Here is a 24,972-nt window from a genome sequence, read left to right as displayed (position 1 = left end):
GTGACTTCAAACAGGTCATTGAAATGGTTTGGCTTTTGTCTTAATGTGACTACATTTATAAGACTAGCTTTATCTGGGTTAGTGGGAAAATGTTTTTTATACTCATAGTTCGTCTCATTCTCTAAGATTAGGTATAAATATGAGAACTGCTTTTTAAAAATATGCAATAGGCTTCTTGTAAATTTTAGTATAAGCGTCCTTAATATTTCATGAAGTCTCCAAATCATTAACAGAATGTGAAAATAATTTTTCACATATCCCAGTTTTTAAAATTCAACCACATTGGAGCTCCAAAATGTATTACTGGGGGAAGGAAGGAGTCTAAACAAAATCGGACTTTACTTTTTAAAGTGCTGTGTTTATAATCTTGATACTGAACACTACATTTATGGTGGCTTGATTGCTAGCACCAAGGGTTATTTTTATAATAATTATATTTCTGTGGTCTGAATTAAAATCCACCTAGAACCTTATAGTTTAGAAATGGGTTTGCCTTTTCTTAAAAATTCTGCTGTAAGTTATCTTATTGCTTATATAAAATAATACATGTAATCTCTCTTTGTAAATTATGCTGGATATTATTTTAGAATAATAAACTAGACCCAGATCCGATTCTGCATATTGTTAATGTAGTTTACATATAGATCCTGTATTTAGTACTATAAAATTAGGTTGGTCTTGACAGGGAAGATATAACTTTCTGTTAGAAGTATATTTTATATCATAATATTTGGGAGAAGTAATTGCCACTTTAAAAGTCTGTTCTGATGGGGTTCTTTTTTTTGGTACTTGGACAGGGATATGAACTAATGGAGTTCTTTGTAATAGAGTTTCACTGAAGATTTTAAGTGTCAAACTTCCTTAGAAACTTAGTTCATCTTTTAAAATATTGCATTCATGACCCTAAAACTATCGCTTCTTTAAGCCTATCAATAGGCGTTATAGACTTTTGTTGGGTTTATGTGGGTTATATTGGGTTAGAGGATTTATGTAAGGTATGTTATAAAGGAACATTTTCTTTTTCGTGGGTTGTGCATGCAGGAATATCAGAGAAGTGCAGTGTATCTTCAGTCTGTCTTGTGTGTATATGATTTGAGTTGGATGTAGAATCTGTTGTGGTGAAATTTTGGTTTTCTCTGGACTTTGGGTTTAAAATGGTGATTTAATGATTATTTCATTGCCACAGAGTTTTTAATGTCATTCTTACAAAAATTGAGAGCAGCTTTAATATTGATAATGTGATTTTTAATTTATAACATAATTTTTAAAGTTTATTAGCATTTTATCATAGATAAAAGTTTTGATGCTTTGAATCTGACGCATATTTACTGATAATAGGCACTTTAGAAGAGAGGCTTCAAATTTATGAAGAAATTAGTAAGCAGCACCCCAGAGCAATTTCACCTAGAAGAATACCTTTGAATCTTGTCCCAGGTAATATTAGGATATCTTTTGTAACACTAATAATTACTTGTTGAAATTACTCAACACCATTCACATTTTAAAAGCTTGTTTCTGGAATAGAGTTTACACCTACACCAGTCTTGGGGGTGGGAGTGATCAGTTATTTATTTGTTATGCATATGTTGTTAAGAGTATTTACATTGTTAGCTTTATGTTGGTTTTAAGTGTCAGAAGTTATTTATATAAAATTGTTTTTCTTATGTGACTTTAAAAAGTAAACAGCATATTTAGAAGGTAAATTAAATTCCTTAGAATTGATGACAAATTATATGTGAGGTATTGTGATTTAAGTGGTAGAAGTTTTGACATTCTGGATCTTCTTTTTAGGACATAAATTCAGAGAAAAAGTCGTGAGCTCTTTGTGCCCACCACAGTGTTAAAGAATATCACCAATGCTGTGCAAGGCCCTCTTTCCTCAGAGTTGATTGCATTCTTGAAATTTGCCTTTTATCATGCTATTGTTTTTGTAGAGCTCCATGTATTTTGTATCTCTAGAAATAAAAACAAAAGCCTGCTTTTGTCCTTTATGTAAATTGGAGCACTGTGGTATGTATTCTATGATTTGCTTCTATTGAACAATAGTATATTCATGACCTTGATCTGAGTTGTAGCATGTAGCTGAACTCATTTGCTATTGAGCTTATAGGAGGTAAAGAGTATATTAGCTCTTCAGTTAATGACTTTGTTGATGATTTTATGCAAAATTGTGCCTTTTTCTTAAAGTCATCTTTTATTTTTAGTTGTAAGTGCTATATATTATGAATTATTTATTGGGACTTCTGGCATGTCTTTTGATACAAGTCAGACCCTAGAATGCTAATATAACTTAAAAATCTCTATTCTAGGCATGGGGCGAAGGGGGGGAGTATATTTTCTATGAATTCTCATTTACAATGGAAATATTTGTTTAAATAATTGTTATTTTCTTTTTATCAAAAGATTAATGGAAATTAAAAGCTTTTTATTTGACTTTTAAAATACATGAAATACCTCTTAGAAGTGTACTGGGTTAGACAGTAGATACAAATTTATTTAAAAATAAATAGTGCCTTTCATTTATGTAAATGATGAATAGTATTCTGATCCTCCCTGTTTTGTTTCGGCTTTGTGAAGTAGGCAGATTTCCTAATGTTTTCCAGGGAACATTACGTCCCAGTGGATGTTAATAGGCTTGGTGGGGAGGATGCCTGTGTACTGAGATGTTCTTCAGTCAAATGAGTTTGGGAAACTTTTGGTTAAACCCAACAATCAGGTTTCTGCAGGACTTCCTAGAACTTTCAGTATATGAGTTGTGAATTTCCAAGGTGGGATGTACTGTGCAGAGAGGAGCATTTCCCTAGTAAAAGTGTTTTCTGGAAGATGCTCGAGCTCACATTTCTGTATCTCCTTTTAAAAAAAAAATAACAGCCTGTTGAAATATAACTCACATACCATAAAATGCACTTTTTAAAGTGTGCAACTCAGTGTTTTAATGTGCTCAGAGAGTTGCACAACCATCATCACTCCCTGGTTTCAGGAAATTTTCGTCACTCCAAGAAGAAAACTCATGTCCATTAGCAGTCACTCCCAGCCCCCAACCCCTGCACCAGGCAACCACTAACCTAACTTTCTGTACCTGTGGACTTGCTGGTTTTGGACATTTTGTATAATTGGAATCATACCATAGGTGGCCTTTTGTGTATAAGGTAGGAAGTATATTTTTACTGAAAGATAACCTGGAGCCAGTTGTTGAATGTAAAGTGTGATTTGGGTTAAAGTGGAATCATTCTGGACGCTGTAGGACATTGTCTTTGAAATGCTAAAAGGATCTTTTTACAAGCTAGGCCTCAGCTGAGGGGTCTTGACCGCTTGGGCTTCAAGGTCAGCATCATTTGAGGTTCTAACATACATGTATTTACAAAGCTCTGGGGACCATATATAAAATTGTGCATGCAACTACTTAATTGTACCTGTGCAACAGCTGAATACTTCATGAAGTTTTTTTGCATGTTTAGAAATATTTTTATGTGTAATAAGAAAGGTATCTTAGGCAATAAGATCTTTTTCAAGAAACATGATGGAACTTGAGAATGCAAGTTTTGAAAAAGGCTTACTGGTTTTTAGATAAAAATGTTTATTACCTACAGATTAGTGAACAGCCAAAGTCCTGGGGAGATTCTCCAACAGCCTGAAATATTAAGTGCTGTGAAAACAGTGCTTTTCAAAATAACTAGTTTAATTCATCGTGATCTATTAGTCTTCACTGGCCAAGGAGGGAGAAAGAGGGAAGGAGATAATCCAGAGTATTAAACGAGAATGCTAATCACATTTTGCTCCTATTTTATTTTTGTTTCATTGGATTGTTTTTATTTTTTATTGAGATATAGTTGACATACAATGTGTAAGTTTAAGGTGTATGATGTATTGATTGATACATTTATATATTCCAATATTATTATCACTGTAGTGTTAACTAACACCTCCAGTAGGTCACATGATTATCATTTCTTTTTTGTAGTGAAAACATGCACCATTATTTAGAGTAAATTCCCAGGTTATCAGATACAGTCTGATCTTGCTGTTTATGTTCATTATTTTAGCGGTGGTTTTTGGGATATCAGTTTTTATGTGAATCTGTACTACATCTAGTGAAGAATTAGCATAACATCTCTGTAGTCAGATAACTTGTTTTACAAGCTGCAGTGCTAAACAGACACATGATGATTTTTTTTTAATTTTAGAATTTTATTTTTTTATACAGCAGGTTCTTATCAGTTATGCATTTTATACATATTAGTGTATATATGTCAATCCCAATCTCCCAGTTCATCTCACCACCACCAGCCCTTCCCCACTTTCCCCCCTTGTTGCCCATATGTTTGTTCTTTACATCTGGGTCTCTATTTCGGTCCTACAAACCGGTTCATCTGTACCATTTTTCTAAGTTCCACATATATGCATTAATATACGATATTTGTTTTTCTCTTTCTGACTTACTTCACTCTGTATAACAGTCTCTAGATCCATCCATGTCTCTACAAATGACCCAATTTTGTTCCTTTTTTATGGCCGAGTCCGGCACATAATGATCGATAGATAGCTTTTTTTTCCCCCTAAAGGAAAGACTATGGGGGTACTAAGGAATTATTTTAAAATAGTTAGGAAGAAGGGAGGTTATTTATTTTTGTGAAACAGTTTTTCTTATATATAAAGAAAAAAATTATGAGATGGGTAAATAGTAAGTAATTTTGGGATATAGTGTGTGACTGAGCAGTTGAGTAGCTGTGCAGGCTTCTGGTTTAGACAGTGCATTCATACAGTTCTGAATAAAAGGGTGCAAAACAGGTTTTAACTGAAAAGTCTTTTCTGTGTCTCTGTCCTGTGGCCACCAAGTTTACTTCCCCAGAGACAGCCATGGTTACTAGTAGATGGTTTAACTCTTCCAGAAATACATTTTGCATATACAAGCAAAAGTCTGTGTTTGAGGGTTTATGTATAGTTTTCCTTTCTTCTCCCCCTTTTGTACAAAAGTGACATAGATTGTTCTGCATCTTGTTTTCCTTTTCACTTAACTCTGTATCTGGAATTCAGTCCTATATCAGTATATAAGACCTTCCTCATTCTTTATCATAGCTAGCTGCACAGTTGAAATAAAAGTTTAATGGGAGAAGAGGCTTTCAATATAGTGGATACTTGAGAGCTGAGTACATTGTCTTTTAAGTAAAATTGCCAGTATGATCTAAATAGATTGAGAAAGTTGAAGAGGAGTTCAGAGTAGCCTCTGACATGAAGATAAAAATGCATGTTTTCTCAGTAGATGATGATAGCAAATGTGGAAAACATTCTTAACTATAGAAATACAATAGCTATCAGATGTCAAGGTGTACATGATAGACAACATTTATTGAGTGGTTGCTGTGTGCTTATGCTGTATACTTTTCATCTTGTGTGAGAAAGAGTACTGTTGAGGCTGGTGGTGTTACCATCATCTTACAGTGGAGAAATTGAGGTTTTTAGTGGACAGTGTCACACGAAGTAAGCAACAACATCCCTGACTGCCTGCCACAATACTGTTAACCTTTGCTTTATATCAGAGAAAGTGCTGGAAAGATTTGATCTCTGAAACTTTTTGATTTTTAAGGAAGTAATGATGTATATTTAAACCAGAGTGAAATTTTGTGCAGTCTTGATAATCTGTGATTTTCAAAAGATTATATCCAAAGTATACTGAAGGAACACAAAATACCACTCTGGGTTGAATATACATGATTACTTCCTTAAAATTCAAAAGTAGTTTTAGAGATCAAATCTTTCCAGCACTTCCTGTTATAAAGATTAGAGATCATCTGGAAACAGTCTTCGTAGTAAGTTGAGGTAACAAATGTTGATCCTGTTTTTATATTGGATAAAATTTTCACGCAATAAAATTTAAATTTCTCCTCTTAATATTTATGACGTCTGTAATATGTTGAGTATGCATGTTTTGTTCAGTAGTGTCAGTCGCAACAAATAAAAAGAACCACTTGGGTTGTTGAGTATTTTGGTAAAATGTGATTCATAAAGAAACCTTAAGAAAGGTTATTTCAGTAGTCTTCCTTTATTAGCTTAAAACATTCATGACATATATGGATCTTTTTTTTTTCTTTTGAGTGGGCAAATCCACGTCCTTACATATTAACCCTTATTGTCAAAAAGTTAGAGCTTTTGTATTTAAAATTAATTTTTTTCAAGTTTTTCTGCTTTTAAAAAGTGACACTGAAACTTTTTGGTAAGGGTTTAGCAGTAATAGGAGATTTATTTACTTGATGTACAAACAGGGTATTTATTTAATTCTAATGTTAGCATGCCTCAGGGCTCTGTCTGATGCCTTATGGATGTTATTTTACTTATTGTCTATCTCACCCACTAGAATGTTAATAATTTCCATGAGGGCAGAATTTTAAAAAATTTGTTTGTTTTAATCACGGCTATATCCTGGATACCTAGAACAATGCCTGGCACATAGTAGGTGCTTGATAGATGATTGTGGAATGAATGACTGTTGAAATAAATCACTAGTTGATTCGGAAAATATTTGTAAATACCGTGTTAGTGTTTAAAAAGATATTTTGACTGCTACTTAAATATAGTGCTGGTTACAGTAGAATCCTTATATAGTTTGCAGAGTGCCTTCTGAGATGTAGGATTGAGATAGTAGGATTGAGCCTCTGCTGGTCAGTGAGATTAGGAAAGATACTTCCTATGGGGACTGTATTCAGAATAGATAGTAGGTTACTTTTCCTCAAAGCTGCACAGTCATTTTGTTTACCTATCTTTTGAAGTGTTCCTTGAAGATATTTTGAATCTGCATCTAGGGAAAACACACTTGCCAACCGAACCGAGATATTTGGTGTTATGCTTTTTGGCGGTAACAAATAATGCTGACTGACTTTTTGGGTTTAAACATTGGATAGGGGAATCATTGTTTCTGAAAGAGTTTTATTTTTATTTATGAAATAATTTTGCGAACTGTTTGCATCAGTTGAAGTATAACAAAGTACACTTTTGTTTCTAGGTGAAAAATTTAGAGAACTAATGGATAAGTTCCTGAGGGTTCACTTCAGTAAAGGCTGCCCACCCTTGTTTACTACTTTGAAATCTTTATATTACAATACAGAAAAGGTAAAATTTGGTCTTTATTCAATTTGCTGTAGTCTTTTTACTAACTTAATTATTACAGAAAGATTTCCATGTAAATAATATGCTACGATTCATTTTCTCTATTCTAGTTATAGTGTGCACCTTAGTCTAATAATAGATGAACTGAAATTGTATGCATGTACTATAAGTAGTATCAAAGGAAATGTCAATCTGAAATTTACCGAGTAAAGGGTTTATCAAAGCACTAAAATAAAGATTGTTGTTTTTAATGGGTATACTTTTGTAGTGGGATTTTAAGTTTGACCTATTGTCACCCGAGGTCTGTATTTAACTATTTCATGATTAATTATCTATTATTTTATGGTATGACTGGATTTCGTTATGCTTGCTTTTAAAGTTAGAGCATGGGGCTTCCCTGTTGGTGTAGTGGTTGAGAGTCCGCCTGCCGATGCAGGGGATACGGGTTCGTGCCCCAGTCTGGGAGGATCCCACATGCCGCGGAGCGGCTGGGCCCGTGAGCCATGGCCGCTGAGCCTGCGCGTCCGGAGCCTGTGCTCCGCAACGGGAGAGGCCACAACAGTGAGAGGCCCGTGTACCACACACACACACAAAATAATAAAAATAAAATAAAGTTAGAGCATGGAAAATTGTTACTGCAGCAGTAAAATGTCATTTGGCGCTGTTAGTTTTAACTAATAGGCTACATTTTAATGTAGTTTTAGCTAGTTTTCGAATGAAGAGAATCACTTTCTGCTTTTTAAAATTAGGAAATAGACTTGGTTTTATATTAGAGAGATAATTAGAAAACTAAAAGTTAATAGAAAATAGTTATACTTCTGTTTCCAAGCATTGCTTCTTATTTCTTAAGGTCTGAAATCTGTGTTCTTTTCTGTAATCAGTTTTTGAAAGTAACTAGTGGATAAGGAAAAGATTTTATTAGAAATGCTAAAATATTTTTAGTTAAACCTATATCACTTTATGTTTATTTAGTTTTGACCCATAATTATTTGTAAATTAGTAATAATTGTGAATAATAAAATATTGAAAAAAGTCAGTGTTGGGTATAACTGACTGACACTTTCTTCCTTTGGCAGCAGGTTTCATAAACTAAAAGGGACAACTGATAATATCTAGAGGGGAGTGGCTGAGGATGGCTAACAGAACTTCTGTACTCTGTTCCTACCATTGGTGCACCCAGTCTCCTTGCCAGTTGGGCAGATCCCCACTTCGGGAAAGAGACCTATAGTACCCGACTAGTAGAAAGTGTCATTTACATTAAAACAAACAAACAAACAAACAAAACTTAACAATTATTTAATGTCTGTAGTATGCTTTATTTGATTGCAATGGTACTGCTATCGATTTTTTTTCTGCAATTGATTTTTTCTGTTGATTTTTTTTATACTGATTGATTCATATGAAAACATGTAGCAGTGCCTACCAGTAATTTTTGTAGGTTATTTAAATGAGCATTTGCCAAAATTCTTCTCTTACTCATTTAGGCAAGGGTGACAGAGAAGAAAGATGAGATAAAATGTCGGAAATAATAAAGAACATGTATGTGAATGAGAATAGAGTAGTGCTTTTGTAACACTGTCTTACAGCAAGTACTGAAGACAGAATTTGTTCCTTACAGAATTCCTTACAGAATTTGTTCCTCTTAAGCTATCACTGGGCTTTCACTGGCTTTCTCAGTTTTCATAAGAGGCATAGACTTAAAAAAAAAAATCCCTCCAATATTGATCCAAAATTACCATCTTAAAGGTGTTAAGCATTTGTTGGTATTTTATTTTATAAAGCTTGGAAATGGCATTTTTAAAGAAGGCAGTGAGAATGCATTCATCTATATGCGAACCTTTGACATCTCTTTAGTGTTAATCTTTGAGCACGCAACAGGAATGTTTACCGTGTGTTTTTGAGAATTGAATTAAGCTACAGAAAATTCAGTTTAAGTTGTCAGAACTTAGTATAGTGAGAAAAAATGTACAAGTATGGGAAATCCTTCTCAAATCATTTTGGTCACATATTTGTGATTACTCAAGAGGGCGTTTTAAAATTTGCATATTTCTAATCAGCAGTGAGTCCTGTTTTTAGCTAAGGGCTGCATTTTAACTCTCGAAGGATTTCAAAGAGGTTAAGGCTGATAAACAATTATATTTTTGTAAACTTCCAAGTCTTAAAGAATAATCCATGTCAGGTACCATGAAAATAAAATTATCTTTTGAAGTTAGCTTAGGATATAGTACAAGTGTCAAAAAGTATATTTAAAAAATGTCTCCAGCATTTTAAATTGTGAATTTTGACCATAAATATTTTGGTTTTTCCCCCCAGCAATTTCACAAGCACTTAATGTGTTATTGTGTAGTCTTCAATATCTTCTTTTTAATGACAGCATAGTCTTTTATCAAAATCATACCTCCAAATGAACTTTGATTTTCAAAGTTTTTGCAGTTAAAAAAGTATTTCTATGTACACATAGCTTTACTTAGGATTTTTGTCTCATAAATTCTCAGAATAAATTAATGGGTAAAAGGTATGAACATTTTGTTATTCTTGTAAACATCAATTTGTATTGCCACTACCAAAGTGTGTGAAAGGTTCACTGTGCCCTCACCAGAATTAAGCAGTGTTAAATATTTTCTTTTCTTATGTTTGCTTTTCTAATGAGATTTTTTTTTAAACATAAGCTAAAATTTAATGTAACCAGATTTGCTGATCTTTATTTCTATTGTGGGAGTTCACCTATTGTTTTAGAAACAGTTTGGAAAGTCCTCTTCCTCCTGAGCAGTGCTTCTCAAGGTGGGGCGGGGAGGGAATTTTGTCCCCCAGGGGACATTCTGCAATGTCTGGAGATGTTTTGGTTGTCAGCCTGGTGGGTGTGCTACTGATGCCTAATGTGGGTGGAGCCCGGGACGCTGCTGAACACTCTTCAGTGCACAGGACAGCCCCCCACAGCAAAGAACTGCGTCACCAACATGTTGGGCTGCGTAATTCTAGGGGCTGTCCTGTGCGTCACAGGATATTTGGCAGTGTCCTTGGCCTCTACCACTTAGCGTCAGCAGCTTACCCCCAGTATCTTTGTTGTTCTCTTAATAGCTTTATTGAGATGCAGTTCACATACAATAAAATTGACCTATTTGAAGTTTACAAATTCACTGATTTTTAGTATATTCAGAGTTTTGCAACCATCACCACAGTAATTTTAGAAAATTTTCATCACCCGAAAAAGAAACCCCATTCATATCTGCCTGCCGCACTCCCCCAATCAGGCAGCCACTAGTCTACTTTCTGTTTATGGATTTGCCTATTCTGGGTATTTCATACAAACAGAATCAAACAATATGTGGCCTTTTTTTCTCTAGCTTCTTATACTTAGCATAAATATTTTCACCTATGTGGTAGCATGAGGACTTCATCCCCTTTTATGTCCAAATAATGTCCAGTTGTATGGCTATACTACATTTTATCTATCAGTTGAGGGACATTTTGGTTGTTTGTACCTTTTGGTACGAATAATGCTGTGAACATTTGTGTACTAGTTTTTGCATGTACATGTTTTCATTTCTCTTGGGTGCGTATACCTGGGAGTGGAATTGCTAGGTCAAATGGTAACTCCATGTTTAAACTTTTCAAAAACTGTCAGACTCTTTTCCGAAGTACCTTCACCATTTTACATTCCCACAAGCAGTGTATAAGGATTCTGATTTCTATACATCCTCACCAACAATCCACTTGTTATTATATGATATTTGATTATGGCCATCCTAGTGGGTGTGAAGTGGTATCTCCTTGTGGTTTTCCTTTGCATTTCCTTGATGACTGATTATTTTGAGCATTATTTCAGGTGCTTGTTGGCCATTTGTATATCTTCCCTGGAGAAACGTCAGTTCAGGTTCTTCTCCCAGTTTTTAATTGGGTTATTTGTCTCTTCATTATTAGTTGTAATATTTTTAAATATATTCTAGGTACAAGTTTCTTCTCAGATATATGATTTGAAAATATTTTCTACCGTTCTGTGGATTGTCTTTTCACTTTCTTAAAAGTGTCTTGATGAAGCCCATTTTATCTTTTTTCTCTTGTGTTGCTTTTGCTTCTGTGTTGTATATATGAAACCTATTTCCAAATTCGGGGTCATGAAGATTTACACATATTTACTTCTAAGAGTTTTATACTTTTGGTTCTTACATTAAAGTCTTTGATTCATTTTGCGTTCATTTTTGTATATGGTGTGAGGTGGGAGCCCAGCTTCATTCTTTTGCATGTGTTTGTCCAGTTTCCCAGCACCATTTGGTTTTTTTTTTCCATTGAAAGTCTTGATAGCCTTGTTGAAAGTAAATTGATCATAAATGTGAGGGTTCATTTCTGGACTCTCATTTCTGTTCCACTGATCTGTATGTCTGTCCTTAGGCTAGTATCACACTGTCTTGATTACTGTAGCTTTGGGGTAAATTTTGAAATTAGGAAGTGTGAATCTTTCTAGTTTGTTTTTTTTAATATTCTTTTGGCCATTAAAGATTTATTTTATTTCCATATGAATTTTAGGATCAGTTTTTCAGCTTCTACAAAGAAGCCAGCTGGGATTTTCTAGGGATTGCATTGAATCTTTAGATCGCTTTGGGAAGTATTTCCATCTTAACACTATTAAGACTTTCAGTCTATGAACATTGGAAATTTTCCATTTATTTAGATTGTCTTTAATTTCTTTCAACAATTTTTTTGTAGTTTTCAGTTTATAAGTCTTATACATCTTTTGTTAGATTTATTCCTAAGTATTTTATTTTTTTATGCTATGCTAGATGGAAGTATTTTCTTTCTTTTTTTTATTATATAGTTTTAGGTGTACATCCTGAAACTTATATAGGGCCAATTATAATTTGATATCTGCGTACACTATAAATTGTTCACCACTACAAGCCTAGTTACCATCCATCACCATACAGTTGACCCCCCCACCCCGCCTTCACCCATTTCACACCCACCCCCTAACCACCTTTCCTTCTGGTAACCACTAATCTGTTTTCTGTGTCTGAGTTTGTTTTTGTTTTGTTTTGTTTTGTTTTTAAAAATTTTTTTAAGGTTCCACATATGAGTGCAATCATGTGACATTTGTCTCTGATTTATTTCACTTAGCATAATACCGTCGAGGTCCATCCGTGTTGTTGCAAATGGTAAGACTTCATTATGGCTGAGTAAATAGTCCATTGTATATATACACCACATCTTTATCCATTCATCCATTGATGGACATCTAAGTTGTTTCCATATTTTGGCTATTGTAAATAATCCTGCAGTAAACATAGGGGTGCATCTATCTTTTTTGGATTAGTGTTTTTGTGTTCTTCGGATTGGAATTATTTTCTTAAATTTAGTTTTCAGGGTTTTTTATTGCTAGTATATAAAATACGGTAGATTTTTGTATATTGTTCTTATATTCTGTAACCTTGATGAACTTGTTTATTAGTTGTTATAGTTGGTGTAATGAATTTCTGTCATCTGCAAATAGAAAGTTTTATTTCTTCCTTTCCAGTTTGTATCCTTTTTATTCATTTTCTTGACTAATTGCCCTGTCTAGAACCTCCTGTCAGTGTTGAATAGAAATGATGAGAATTGACATTTTTGTTTTGTTCTTGATCTCAGTGGGAAAACATCTAGTCTTTCTCCATTAAATACTGTGTTAACTATGGTTTTTTTTGTATATGCCCTTTGTAATGTTGAGCAAGTTCCCTCCTACTCCTAGTCTGTTGAGCATTTTTATTGTGAAAGGGTGTTGGATTGAGTCAGATGGTTTTTCTTTGTCTATTGAGATGATCATGTGTTTATTGTTTTTATTCTGTTGATATTGTGTATTACATTAAATGATTTTCAGATGTTAAACAACCTTGCATTAGTGGGATAAAACCCACTTGGTTGTGCTATATAATTCTTTATATATGTTGCTAGGTTCAATTTGCTGGTATTTTATTAAGGACTTTTGCATCTGTATTTCTAACAGATACTGGACTGTAGTTTTCTTATGATGTCTTTGTCTGGTTTTGTTATCAGGGTAATAATGGCCTTATAATGAGTTGGGAAGTGTTCTCTCCTGTTTTTTTTTTTTTTGAAAAGTTTATGAAGATTGGTATTAAATATTTGGTAGGATTCTTTGTGGGTAGTTTTTGATTACCTGTTGAAACTCTTTACTTGTTATTGGTTTATTTATATCTTCTATTTCTTCTTATTTGGTTTCTGAAATTTGTGTTTCTAGAAATTTGTCCATTTAAGTTATCCAGTATTGGCATATATGTTCATCATATTCCTTTATAATCATTTTCTTTCCAGTCAGTAGTAAGTAATGTCTCTTCTTTAATTTTTAATTTTAATAACTTGAGTCTTCTTTTTTTCTTGGTCAGTCTAGCTAAAGGTTTGGCACTTTTGTCAATCTTTTCCGAAGGCCAAGTTTTCGATTTGTTGATTTCCCACCCCTCTTTTCTATTTTATTAGTTCCCCAATCTAATCTTTATTATACCCTTACTTATGCTGGTTTTAGGTTTAATTTTCTCATCTTTTTCCAGTTTTTTTTTCCCCTAACATGTGCTTAGGGTTCTGTATTTTTGTTTTTTACTTTGCAGATTTAATCGATGAGAAAAATGTTTTTTCTAAGGATAAAGATCTATATTTGCACAGAAAGATACTGAGTAAAATCAGTTTTTATTTAATTTTAGTTCAACTGTCAAGGCTACAGTATATACATTAAAAAATTGTTTTAGTGTTTTAAAAGAAACCAGAATGACCCTAAATAAGAGGTAGAAATTAATTCTGGGCTTCCATTTTCACCTATAATGGAAAGTATTTAGCAGTTTTGTTCTGTAGCTATTCACTATGTCAGACTATTGAGTGAAGGCAGTGAATCATCAAGGTTTGCATGGGTTGTTACAGGTGCATTTGATTCCATTGAAGCTGGACATCAGTGCACAGGTGCAGTGAATATGAGTAAGAACATGGAAATTGAGTACTTGATGAGACTGACTGGATGAAGCATAGATGTCTCAACAAAAAGTGTATGTATGGCTGTCCATACACAGGAAGGGGAGGTAGGCTGTTTCTCAGAGGACATTTTTTTGTGTTAAATCTGCCCATACTATGAAAAGAGTCCAAGATCCTCATTCAGTTAAAGAACGTGTGGAGGTATGGTGTGCCCTTTAGAAACTGGTGACTGTAGACCCAAAGAGTTACAAAAAACTTGGCCTGTTCAGTGAAGAAAGAGAATCATCAGGAACTTCACTGGAATATTTCTACGGGAAGTACTAAATTGTTTGACTGTTGTTAGTGGGAAACAACTATAATTTGTTGGTGGAGGTGGTGGGTAAACTAGATTTTAATCCTGGAATATATTATCTGTAAGGTATCTTTGGTTCTTTCTTTATTTTTAATTAACTCAGGCAGGTATAAAATTTGAGTTTTTTATCTGTTTACTACCTAACTGTAATTGTGAAGGTAAGTTAGGAAAAAAATGAAGCTAAACAGCATTATAAAAATATTAGAATTCTGTTATCATTGTAAAAATGGCTTCACAGTTAATAGTCAAGCAAAATGATTCTAAAATTGCTTCATTTCATATATACTTTTGGAAAACTAGGTGTTTCAGAAGGTGATATAGGGGAATAATTGGCAAGGAAAGCAAGAGTTTGATTTGTATTTCAGGGCAATATAAGGAATTTTTTTCTTAGATGCTCTAAGTAATAGAAGGACTACATTAAGAATGTTTCTTTGTGAGAATCCTGGATTTCTCACAAAAAGGAAAAAAATGAGTCAATAACAGTTCTGTCTTTAAAAATTCCAGAAGGCATTATTTGCAGTGGTAACAGTATCAGAGTTAGTATTTTTCAGACATGCTGATCAACAGTTAATGTTAATTGTAATGATGTTCATGAATTCATTTTTTGTTTGTTTAAAAACAGTTAAATTTTGGGAGAAGAAAATAAAAGCAAGTATTGGGTTGGCCAGAAAGTTCTTCCGGATTTTTCCAGAACATCTTACAGAAAAACCCGAACAAACTTTTAGGCCAACCCAATACTTTTCCTAGGTATTCCAATACCTAGGAAGGTATCACAGTATAGTATAATGTCTACTGACATTTATTAATCCCCTTCACAATTTTTGCCAAATCTACATAACACCTATAGTATTATTTTAAAAATATTTTTCAGTAAATTTGACTACTTTTTTTTGTTTTTCGTAAAAACCACAGATTTGTGCTAGTATCGTTTTTATAAAACACATAAAATTAAAATCTAACTTAAAAAGTTTCAGTTGGTGAATTAGCTGTAATCATCTCTTGTTACAGCGTGGGTACCACTCTTTGGGAAATACTGGTATAGGGAAAGGAGCATTGCTTTGGAATCAGGCCTGGTTTGGAATCCGGCCTGGTTTGGAATCCTGACTCCATCACACATTTGCTTGAGCAACTACCTGAATCTGTTTCTGGATCATAAAGTTGAGGAAGATAATACTTAAGGAGTTGCTGTGTTCTTTAATTAAATGATAAAGTTTGTAAAGTGCTTGGTTCAGAGAGGGTTTTCAAGAACTGGTCGTTCTCTCACCATCCCCACCCATCACACCTCATCTCTGTAAGAAGTTACCTAGTTTCATTTTAGTGTCATAGTTCTTGGACAACTTACCTCTAGCTAGCTCCTTTGAAACCAAAATCATCACTGTTAATTGTACATTTATTAGAAATTAATCCAACAATTTTGGTCCTTGTTGATAAACTATTGTGCTTAGTTTTCTAATTTGGGTTAAAAAAATCTGAAAAGACAGTTTCAGTGCCTTTCATGTTACAGTAACATTTAAAATGGGATCTGTATTTATATTGTGAAAAATTGTGTATCAGATGTGGTTTGTAGGGCTTTGTCTTTAAGGTTAGTAAAGAATTCTCTTAACTCATACATAAGAAAAGCTGGATAAGGGCAGTAATTTAGGAAATTATCTACAATAGTCACATTTGCCCAGGTTAGATTTTGTTAGCAGAAACAAAGCTTTTTCAATCCTGGTCAAATTATAACTGTTAGAAGAAAATATTTAAATCAGGAGAAGGTGGTTGAACTTGGAAATTTTTTTAGTTCATAAAAAATTTTGACTGTATAATTTAAGCTATTTTGAGGCTTAAAGTTTTATTGTGATCTTAGATACCTAACAAGTGGATTGGCTTTCTTGATTTTAATTGGCAGCGGCAGATAGCTATTTTCAAGAATAGCCATTACATGTTGTTTTGCAAGGAGTTGAATATACAGTTATATTGTATAATTGAATATAGTTATACAGTATACAATTATATAATTGAATATACAGTTATACAGTATTATTGAAATATAAATGGTAAGCAAACTTGAAGTAAAATGGGTCCTTTATACCTTAGTAAAACTCCTTAGACTAACTTTCATAGACAAGTTTGGAAAATTGAATTGTTCACTTAATTACTGAGTGAATGACTATAATATACATTTTTTAGGTTCAATAAATATGCCTAATAAACCCGGAATGACAGTGTTCTCTGCAGTTTTTTTATTTAGGACATTTCATGTGAACTTTCCATTACCTTGATTTATTTCCTCAAATCTTGTTTTGAAGTTCTGAAGCTGGAGATTCTATTTTATTCAGTAGTGTTTTACACTCCTTTATGAAGAATTATGTGTAACTTCAGTATATATTTTGTTGTACTTTTTAAAATGATTAAAACTGATTTAAAAAATTTATTTCACCCTGGAGATGGAAAGGTACACCCTTATTTAAAGCTCTAGCTGTGGTTTTAGTAACTGCCAGTAGATGGCAGTGTAAGTTCATGGAAAACTATTTGCTTCCATAAATTGAGTACTGAATTTCTAAGCCTGAACGTTTTTTAAGTTACACATACTCTCAGTGAGATTGATCCTGGTGGGTTAAAAATGCCTATTACTTTTTTAAAAATAAATAAATTTATTTATTTATTTATTTTTGGTTGTGTTGGGTCTTCGTTGTTGCGCACAGGCTTTCTCTAGTTGCGGCGAGCGGGGGCTACTCTTCGTTGCGCTGCACGGGCTTCTCATTGCGGTGGCTTCTCTTGTTGCGGAGCACGGGGTCTAGGCGTGTGGGCTTCAGTAGTTGTGGCACGCGGGCTCAATAGTTGTGGCTCGCGGGCTCTAGAGCACAGACTCAGTAGTTGTGGCACAGGGCCTTAGTTGCTCTGCAGCATGTGGGATCTTCCTGGACCAGGGATCGAACCTGTGTCCCCTGCATTGGGAGGCAGATTCTTAACCACTGCACCACCAGGCAAGTCCCTAAAAATGCCTATTAGTTTTTATTTTGCTTTGTAGTAATAGTCTTATTGCAGCAATTTTAAAAATCAGTTCTCAAACTCTAGGGTATATCAGAATTATCTGGCAGCTTGCTAAAAGCATTGCTAGACTCAGAGTTTCTGATTCTATAAATTTGGGGTTTGGTCAAAATTTTGCATCTCTAACAAACTACTAATGATGCTAATGCTGACATTTATGATATTAATGGTGAGGATTGCACTTTTAGAACTTTTTGTTGTTGTTTTATTGCGGCAAAATACACTTAACATATGGTTTACCATGTTGACCATTTTTAAGTGTATGGTTTAGTGGTATTAACTACATTCACATTTTTGTGCACCCATCACCACCATCCATCCCCATAACTCTTTTCATCTTGTATAACTGAAACTCTGTACCTGTTAAACAATAACTTTCTGTTTTTCCCTCCCTCTAGCCTCTGGCAACAACCATTATACTTTATGTCTTTATGATTTTGACAACTCTAAGTAGCTCATATAAGTGGAATCATACAGTAATTGTCTTTCTGTGACTAGGTTTATTTCCCTTAGCGTAATGTCCTCAAGGTTCGTCCATGTTGTAGCACATTTCAGAATTTCCTTTTCAAAGCTTAATAATATCCCATTGTATGTCTATACCACATTTGCTCATCCATTCTTCTGTCCGTGGACACTTGGGTTGCTTCCACGTTTTGACTGTTAGGAACAATGATATGAACATGGATGTACAAATATTTCTTAGAGATCTGCTTTCAGTTCTTTTGGATATATAGCCAGAAGTGGAATTGCTGGATCATTTGGTAGTTGTATTTTTTGAGGAACTGCTGCATTGTTTTCCACAGCAGCTGTACCATTTTCCACCAGCAGTGCACAAAGTTTGCAATTTTTTTCACATCCTTGTCTCCAGTTGTTTTCTGTTTTGTTTTGTTTTACGGTAGCCATCCTCCTGGGTGTGAGGTGGCATCTCATTGTAGTTTTGATTTGCATTTCCTTAATGACTAGTGATGTTGCACATCTTTTCATGTGCTTACTGGCTATTTGTATATCTTTGGAGAAGTGTTTATTCAAGTATTTTATCAAACATTTTTGAATGGGATTTTTGTTGTTGAATTTTAGTTCTCCATATATTTCGACTATTAACCTCTTATCACATACATGATGTGCAAATATTTTCTCCTATTCCGTGGGTTGCCTTTTTACTCTATGGCTGGCATCTTGGTGTACAAATTTTTAAAATTTCATGAAGTCCAATTTGTCCGTTTTTTCTTTTGTTACCTGCGCCTTTGGTATCACATCCAAGAAGTCATTGCCAAATCTAATATTGTGAAGTTTTTGTCCTATGTTTTAAGAGTTTTATTGTTTTAGGCCTTACATTTAGGTCCTTGATTCATTTTGAGTTAATTTTTGTACATGGTATTAGGTAAGGGTTCACCTGCATTCTTTTGCATGTGGATATCCAGTTTTCCCAGTACCATTTGTTGAAAAGACTTCTGTTTCTCCAATGATTGGTCTTGACACCCTTGTCAAAAATCATTTGACCATATATGCGAGGGTTTATTTCTGGACTTTCTGTTCTATTCCATTAGTCTCTACGTCTGTCTTTAAGCCAGTACCACACTGTTTTGATTACAGTAACTTTGTAGTAAGTTTTGAAGTCAGGAGTGAGTCCTCTTGGTTTTGTTCTTTTTTAAGATTGTTTTGGCTCTTTGGGGTTCTTTGGGATTCCATGTTAATTTTAGGATGGGCTTTTCTTTTTCTGCAAAAAAAAAAAGGCATTTGGATTTTGATGGAGATAATGTTGAATTTATAGATCTCTTTGGGTAGTATTGATATTTTAATAATATTAATTTTTCCAATTCATGAATATGGGATGTGTTTCCATTTATTTGTGTCATCTTGAATGTTTTTCAGCAGTGTTTCATAGTTTTCATTGTACAAGTTTTTTGCTTCCTTGGTTAAGTTAATTTCGAAGTATTTTGTTCTTTTTGATGCTGTTGTGAATGAAATCCCTTTAGTAATTTCCTTTTCAGATTGTTCGTGTGTGTAAAAGTGCAGCTGATTTCTGTGTATTGACTTTTTGTATCTTGCTGCTTTGCTGAGTTCATTTATTCTAACAGGTTTTTTTGTGAAATCATTAGGGTTTTCTACTAGTAAGATCATATCATCTGCAGAGATAATTTTCTTTCTTTCTTTACTATTTGAATACCTTTTATTTCTTTTTCTTGCCTTCCAGCAGTAGAACTTCCAGTACTGTGATGAGTAGATGTGATGAAAGCAGGCATCCTTGCCTTGTTCTTGATCATCGTGAAAATGTTTTCAGTCTCTCACCATTAAGTATGATGTTCATTGTGGGCTTTTCATATTTGGCATTCATTATATTGAGATAGTTTCCTTCTATTCATAGTTTGGTGAATGTTTTTATAAAGAAAGGGTGGTGAATTTTGTCACATACTTTTTCTGCAGCAATTGAGATAATCATGTGGATATTTTTCCTTTATTTTGTTGATGTGGCAAGTTATATTGATCAATTTTTATGTTAAACCATCCTTGCATTCCAGGAATAAATTCCTCTTGGTCATGGTGTATAATCCTTTTAATATGCTGCTGAGGCATGTTTGCTAGTATTTTGTTGAGGATTTTGCATCCATATTCATCAGGGGTGTTGGTCAGTAGTTTTCTTGTGGTGTTTTTGTCTGGCTTTGGTATGAGAGTAATGCTGGCCTCAGAATGAGTTTGGAAGTGTTCCCTTCTTTTTGATTTTTTGGCAGAGTTTGGTATTAGTTTTTAAAATGTTGGGTAGAATTCACCATTGAAGCCATTGGGTCTAGGGCTGTTCTTTGTTGGTAGGTTTTTTGTTTGTTTGTTTTTTAAATTAATTTTTATTGGAGTATAGTTGTTTTACAATGTTGTGTTAGTTTCTGCTGTACAGCGAAGTGAATCAGCTATATGTATACATTATCCCCTCTTTTTTGGATTTCCTTCCCATTTAGGTCACCACAGAGCATTGAGTAGAGTTCCCTGTGCTATACAGTAGGTTCTCATTAGTTAATCTGTTTTTTGTTTGTTGTTTGTTTCTTTGTGGTACGTGGGCCTCTCACTGTTGTGGCCTCTCCCATTGCGGAGCACAGACTCCAGATGCGCAGGCTCAGCGGCCATGGCTCACGGGCCCAGCCGCTCCGCGGCATGTGGGATCTTCCCGGACCGGGGCACAAACCTGCATCCCCTGCATCGGCAGGCCGACTCTCAACCACTGCGCCACCAGGGAAGCCCCAGTTAATCTGTTTTATACATAGCAGTGTGTATATGTCAATCCCAGTTTCTCAATTCATCCCACGTCCCCTTACCCCCTTGGTAGCCATATGTTTGTTCTCTGGTAGGTTTTTGATTTCTGGTTCAATCTCCTTACTAGTTATAGGTCTATTCACATTTTAATAACCATTCTTTTTAAACAGTCTTTGCTTTAAAAATCTTACTAAAATAATACAGCATTATTGTGTTTTAAAAGAGTGTCCTCATATTCTACTGCCCTAATCCATTTGGTCATATTTCCAATGAGTATGTATCTATACATATATGTTGTAGTGAAGTCATAATGTGTGTAAATTCTTTTCATGTTCTGTTTTTTATATGTTACTTACATATTTTCCCCCACTTTTAATGTGTACTGTCCCACCTATTCCTTATTCCCCTTCAATCTAGGAGAATTTTGCCCTACAATGCAACATTCTTGTCAGAAAGATATGTAAGACTGAGAAGTGTTTTAATTTGATCTTTTTTGTTTTTTTTGACTGCTGTCAGTGGAATGGTTTTAAAATAATACTGTATTGGTCACAAATATTATAAGTTTTAATGGTTTTTCTTCACTTTTGACCTTTGCTTTTCTGAAGTTCACAAATAAGGTGGTTATATTTTCTAACTCATTTTGAACAGGTAACATCAACAGACATTTAAAACAAACCATGCATAGAAGCTACTTTTTTCCCCTGCCACTTCTAACTCATGTCACTTTTCTTTTGCACTTTCAGGGCATAGCATGTTTACAGTGTAGTGTATAATATTTCAGTCCTACCTAAGTGCAGCATTGGAATGAAAATCTATCAAAATGATCACTAAAAACAAAGGTAGTTTAAACATCTAGTTAGTTTATTTAACTTCATCAACTCACTGTATAATTTAGATTATTTCACTTGACTTTTTTGTAATGAGTGACATTTTAGAAAATCTGAATATATAATGGCTTACAACTTCACCCTGTAACAATGGGAAGCAAAAGGCAAATAAATTGTTAATAATAATAAATTATACAGGTGTGTTCTTTGGCCAAAAAGAAAAAAAGGAGTGTGTGGTAACTAGTGATGATTTGTCCATCAAAACCTGAAACTATTGATATTTATTGAGATGAGAAATTAATGAGATTCTGTTTTACTATAAGAGAGCAGTACGTTTTCTGTTTTTCTCATTTTCCCCCAACACAGGGAGTGGGGAAAAGCAGACACCCCAATTTATAGTTAATTTATTGTACTGAAATAAGCTGTATATTGCTTCCAAATCTAATTTAATCCATAGTAAATAAAAATACCTTCAGAAAATATTTTTAAATTTTAAAACTATGTTTCTTTAACAGATTTCTATAATCCAGGAGCTTGTTACTAATTATGAAGCCTCTCTGAAAACGTGTGACTTTTTTAGCCCTTACGGTAAGTTTGAATTAGATTGAGTTGAAATTTGATTACTCACTTCAATCCATTTTTAATCACTTACACTAACACTATCTTATGTTTATTATGTTATGTGCCACATGATAGCTGTTCCCTAAATAGTTTTTGAATTAGTGAATGAAATGAGAAGAGCACTTGCAATCTTAAGTAATTAAAAATGTTCTGATCTTGTCAGGGGGGAGTTAACTCCATTTTAATATGAATAAACAGAATTGAGAGGTTGAGCAGCTTGACCAAGATCAAGTAGTTAGTTTATGTTGAAATGTATTTTTCCTGAATTCCTACTTCTTTGTTCTTTCTACTCTTATATTACTATAAATCCTGTGTAATTTGGTTCTTTGTTTTTCTGTTTGTAGGGGCATATGTAAATCAAGGCAGCTTTATTTAGAAAACACTCTAGAATGCTTTCAGTCATGCAAATGGTAACTTTGGTTTCTTCTTGCATCTTTTATTATCGCCCTTTTGTTCTTGTTAGTTTGAAACAAATTTCACAATAAAATAACAGACACAGAAGTAAATAATGAACCCTCGTGTCCCCATCACCTGCCTTCTTTTATCAGTGTTTCACCAGTATTATTTGAAGTATTTTCTGTTGACTTTTTTTTCCTGGAGTATTTTTAAAGCAGACATACTGTTTCCCCTGTCAGTACCTTAGTATGCATCTCTAACTGTTTAAAACACTTAAACACAAGTGCTGTCTTACACAAAATTAACTCTCATACCACAGTATCTAACACCCAGTCCGCATGCAAATTTTCCCAATTATTTAAAAAAATTGTATAACTGGTTTATTTGAATATGGATCCAACTAAGGTCCACACTTCACGTTTGACTATTATGTCTCTGATATTCTTTTAATCTTGAGCAGTACTGTCCACTCCTTTCCCTTTATTTATTTATTTTTTTAAAAGGCTGTTTGTGAAAAGGTCATTTGTCTTGTGGAACATACCATGTTTTGAATTTGGCTGATTGTTTTCTCATGGTATCATTTAATACATTTTGCTGTCATCCATATTTCTTACAAAGTTCGAGTTAGATTTACCGACTTTTTTTTTTTTTTTGGCCTTGCCGTGTGGCAAGTGAGATCTTAGTTCCCCAACCAGGGATTGAACCCATGCCCCCTGCAGTGGAAACGTGGAGTCCTAACCACTGGACTGCCAGGCAATTCCCCTAGATTTACAGGCTTGATTAGATTCAGGTTCCATGTGAATACTTCATATGTGACATTTTGTACTTCCTGTTATATCACATCTGAAGGCAGAAAACATTCTGGTTGTCTCTCTTTTTGTGATATTAAGATTGATCAGGGTTTTGATGTTTGTCAGCCTAATACGCCTATTAAATGTTCTTCATTGGCCTAATGATTTTTGCAGCCACTGAGAATCGTTGCCTTCATCCCTTATTTCATTCTAATCATCATTCCTTCTGCATTTATTAGCTGGAATTCTTACAGAGAAGTTTTATTTTTATTAGTTATCTATTTTATACATATTAGTGTATATATTGTCAATCCCAAGTAAAGAACTTTGCTTCATCAAATATTTGGTTCCCCTGAAATATAGTTTATATGAGAGGAGCAAGATAAATGCTTGGCTCTTTGCCTATGTTTATTATTTGTGTTTTAATTTTATGCTAATCTGTGTGTTTTCATTGTTGTCATTTCATTTGGTCATCTAGTCTAGGAGACCTTCTGTGTCTTCTGAGGTGGCATGAGTAAATTCTCCTTTCTGCTCTTTCTCCCTCATTTTATACCTGTGTGTCTTCCCTTCTGAAATCCATTTTGAGTGCTTGGTACTTCTTTATCTGCTCTTCTGTAGCTTGAGTGTACAGAATGGGGAACCAGGTAGAGCTCTGCTGGTTCAGTGTGACCATCTTGTCAGGAATGTGTCCTCCTAATACTCTTCAATTTTGGGTTTCCCTGATGTAGTGTCGAGGCCTACTTACAATGCTAAGTAAGCCCTGGCCATTCTTGCCTTTGTGGAAATTTTGCAGTGGTAGTTAGGGACATCTTTTCTTCAAGCTATTTTCCTTGACTTTTCCTGGACCTCCTACCTTATGCTCTCAGCCTGAGAATTCGTAGAGTTAGATTGATTTACCTCTTTTCCCCAAAGTATTTCTTTGGAGTGAGGTATGGGTAGAAGCCTATGAAACCAGCATCTTGTTTCTCTGTTTGGCTGCTACTTTTTGAACTTTATGACATGAAGTCATATCTCTTTCTGTTGAACTTTGTCTTTTTTGCTGGATTTTTACTGCTTATCGTAATAGTTAATTTCAGTATGCATTGGGAGAAAGAAAGTATGTGAGTTGCTCTACTTTGCCTCATTCCCTGTAATGATTTTATATTTGTTTGATTGCAGAGAATGGGGAGACAGAACCCCCAACAACACTACTCTGGGTCCAGTATTTCCTGGCACAGCACTTTGATAAACTTGGGCAGTATTCTTTGGCTTTGGATTATATTAATGCTGCAATTGCTAGTACTCCAACTCTAATAGAATTATTCTATATGAAAGCAAAAATTTACAAGGTAAAATCTTTGTCATGTTTTTTGAGTAGTTGAAGAATTTGGCCATTTTAAGAATGCTTGGAGTTCTTTCTGTGTAGAGATAACTTTTAGGACACCCTGATAATCTATTCCTAATATTCTAGTAATCCTAAGAAGTTTTATGTTATATAGTTGTATAGTCAGTATTAATAGTTCCATTCAGCTCTTAGTAAATATGAATTGTAATGTATCTAAAGATTTCTAGATAAATTTGACCAAAATGTAACAGATTTCTAATTTGTCTTTAAGAACTTTTTCCATTATATTGTACCCATATTCTCTTAATCATAAACAGTGATTTCTTTAATACTTTCATT

General features: G+C 34.1%; 1 protein-coding gene across 5 annotated transcripts in view; it reads left to right on the top strand.

Moving 5' to 3' along the window:
* NAA16 (N-alpha-acetyltransferase 16, NatA auxiliary subunit) overlaps positions 1-24,972 on the top strand; it is a 67,276-nt gene that overhangs the window by 20,845 nt on the left and 21,459 nt on the right. For 3 of the 5 annotated variants that reach the window (XR_009530270.1, XM_060079829.1, XM_060079831.1), the window contains 4 exons: positions 1,339-1,434; positions 6,998-7,104; positions 22,017-22,089; positions 24,468-24,637. Coding sequence is in view for 4 of the 5 variants with exons in the window: in XM_060079829.1 (XP_059935812.1) it covers positions 1,339-1,434; positions 6,998-7,104; positions 22,017-22,089; positions 24,468-24,637 (446 nt within the window). In the remaining variant the exon portion in view is untranslated. Of the gene's footprint in view, positions 1-1,338; positions 1,435-6,997; positions 7,105-22,016; positions 22,090-22,466; positions 22,508-24,467; positions 24,638-24,972 lie in introns of those variants that run through there. The other 2 variants (XM_060079832.1, XM_060079830.1) reach the window with 2 other exon arrangements.

The sequence above is a fragment of the Mesoplodon densirostris genome, chromosome 17 (assembly GCF_025265405.1).
Source record: "Mesoplodon densirostris isolate mMesDen1 chromosome 17, mMesDen1 primary haplotype, whole genome shotgun sequence".
NCBI lineage: Eukaryota > Metazoa > Chordata > Mammalia > Artiodactyla > Ziphiidae > Mesoplodon > Mesoplodon densirostris.
This window is presented reverse-complemented; position numbering and strand designations above follow the sequence as displayed.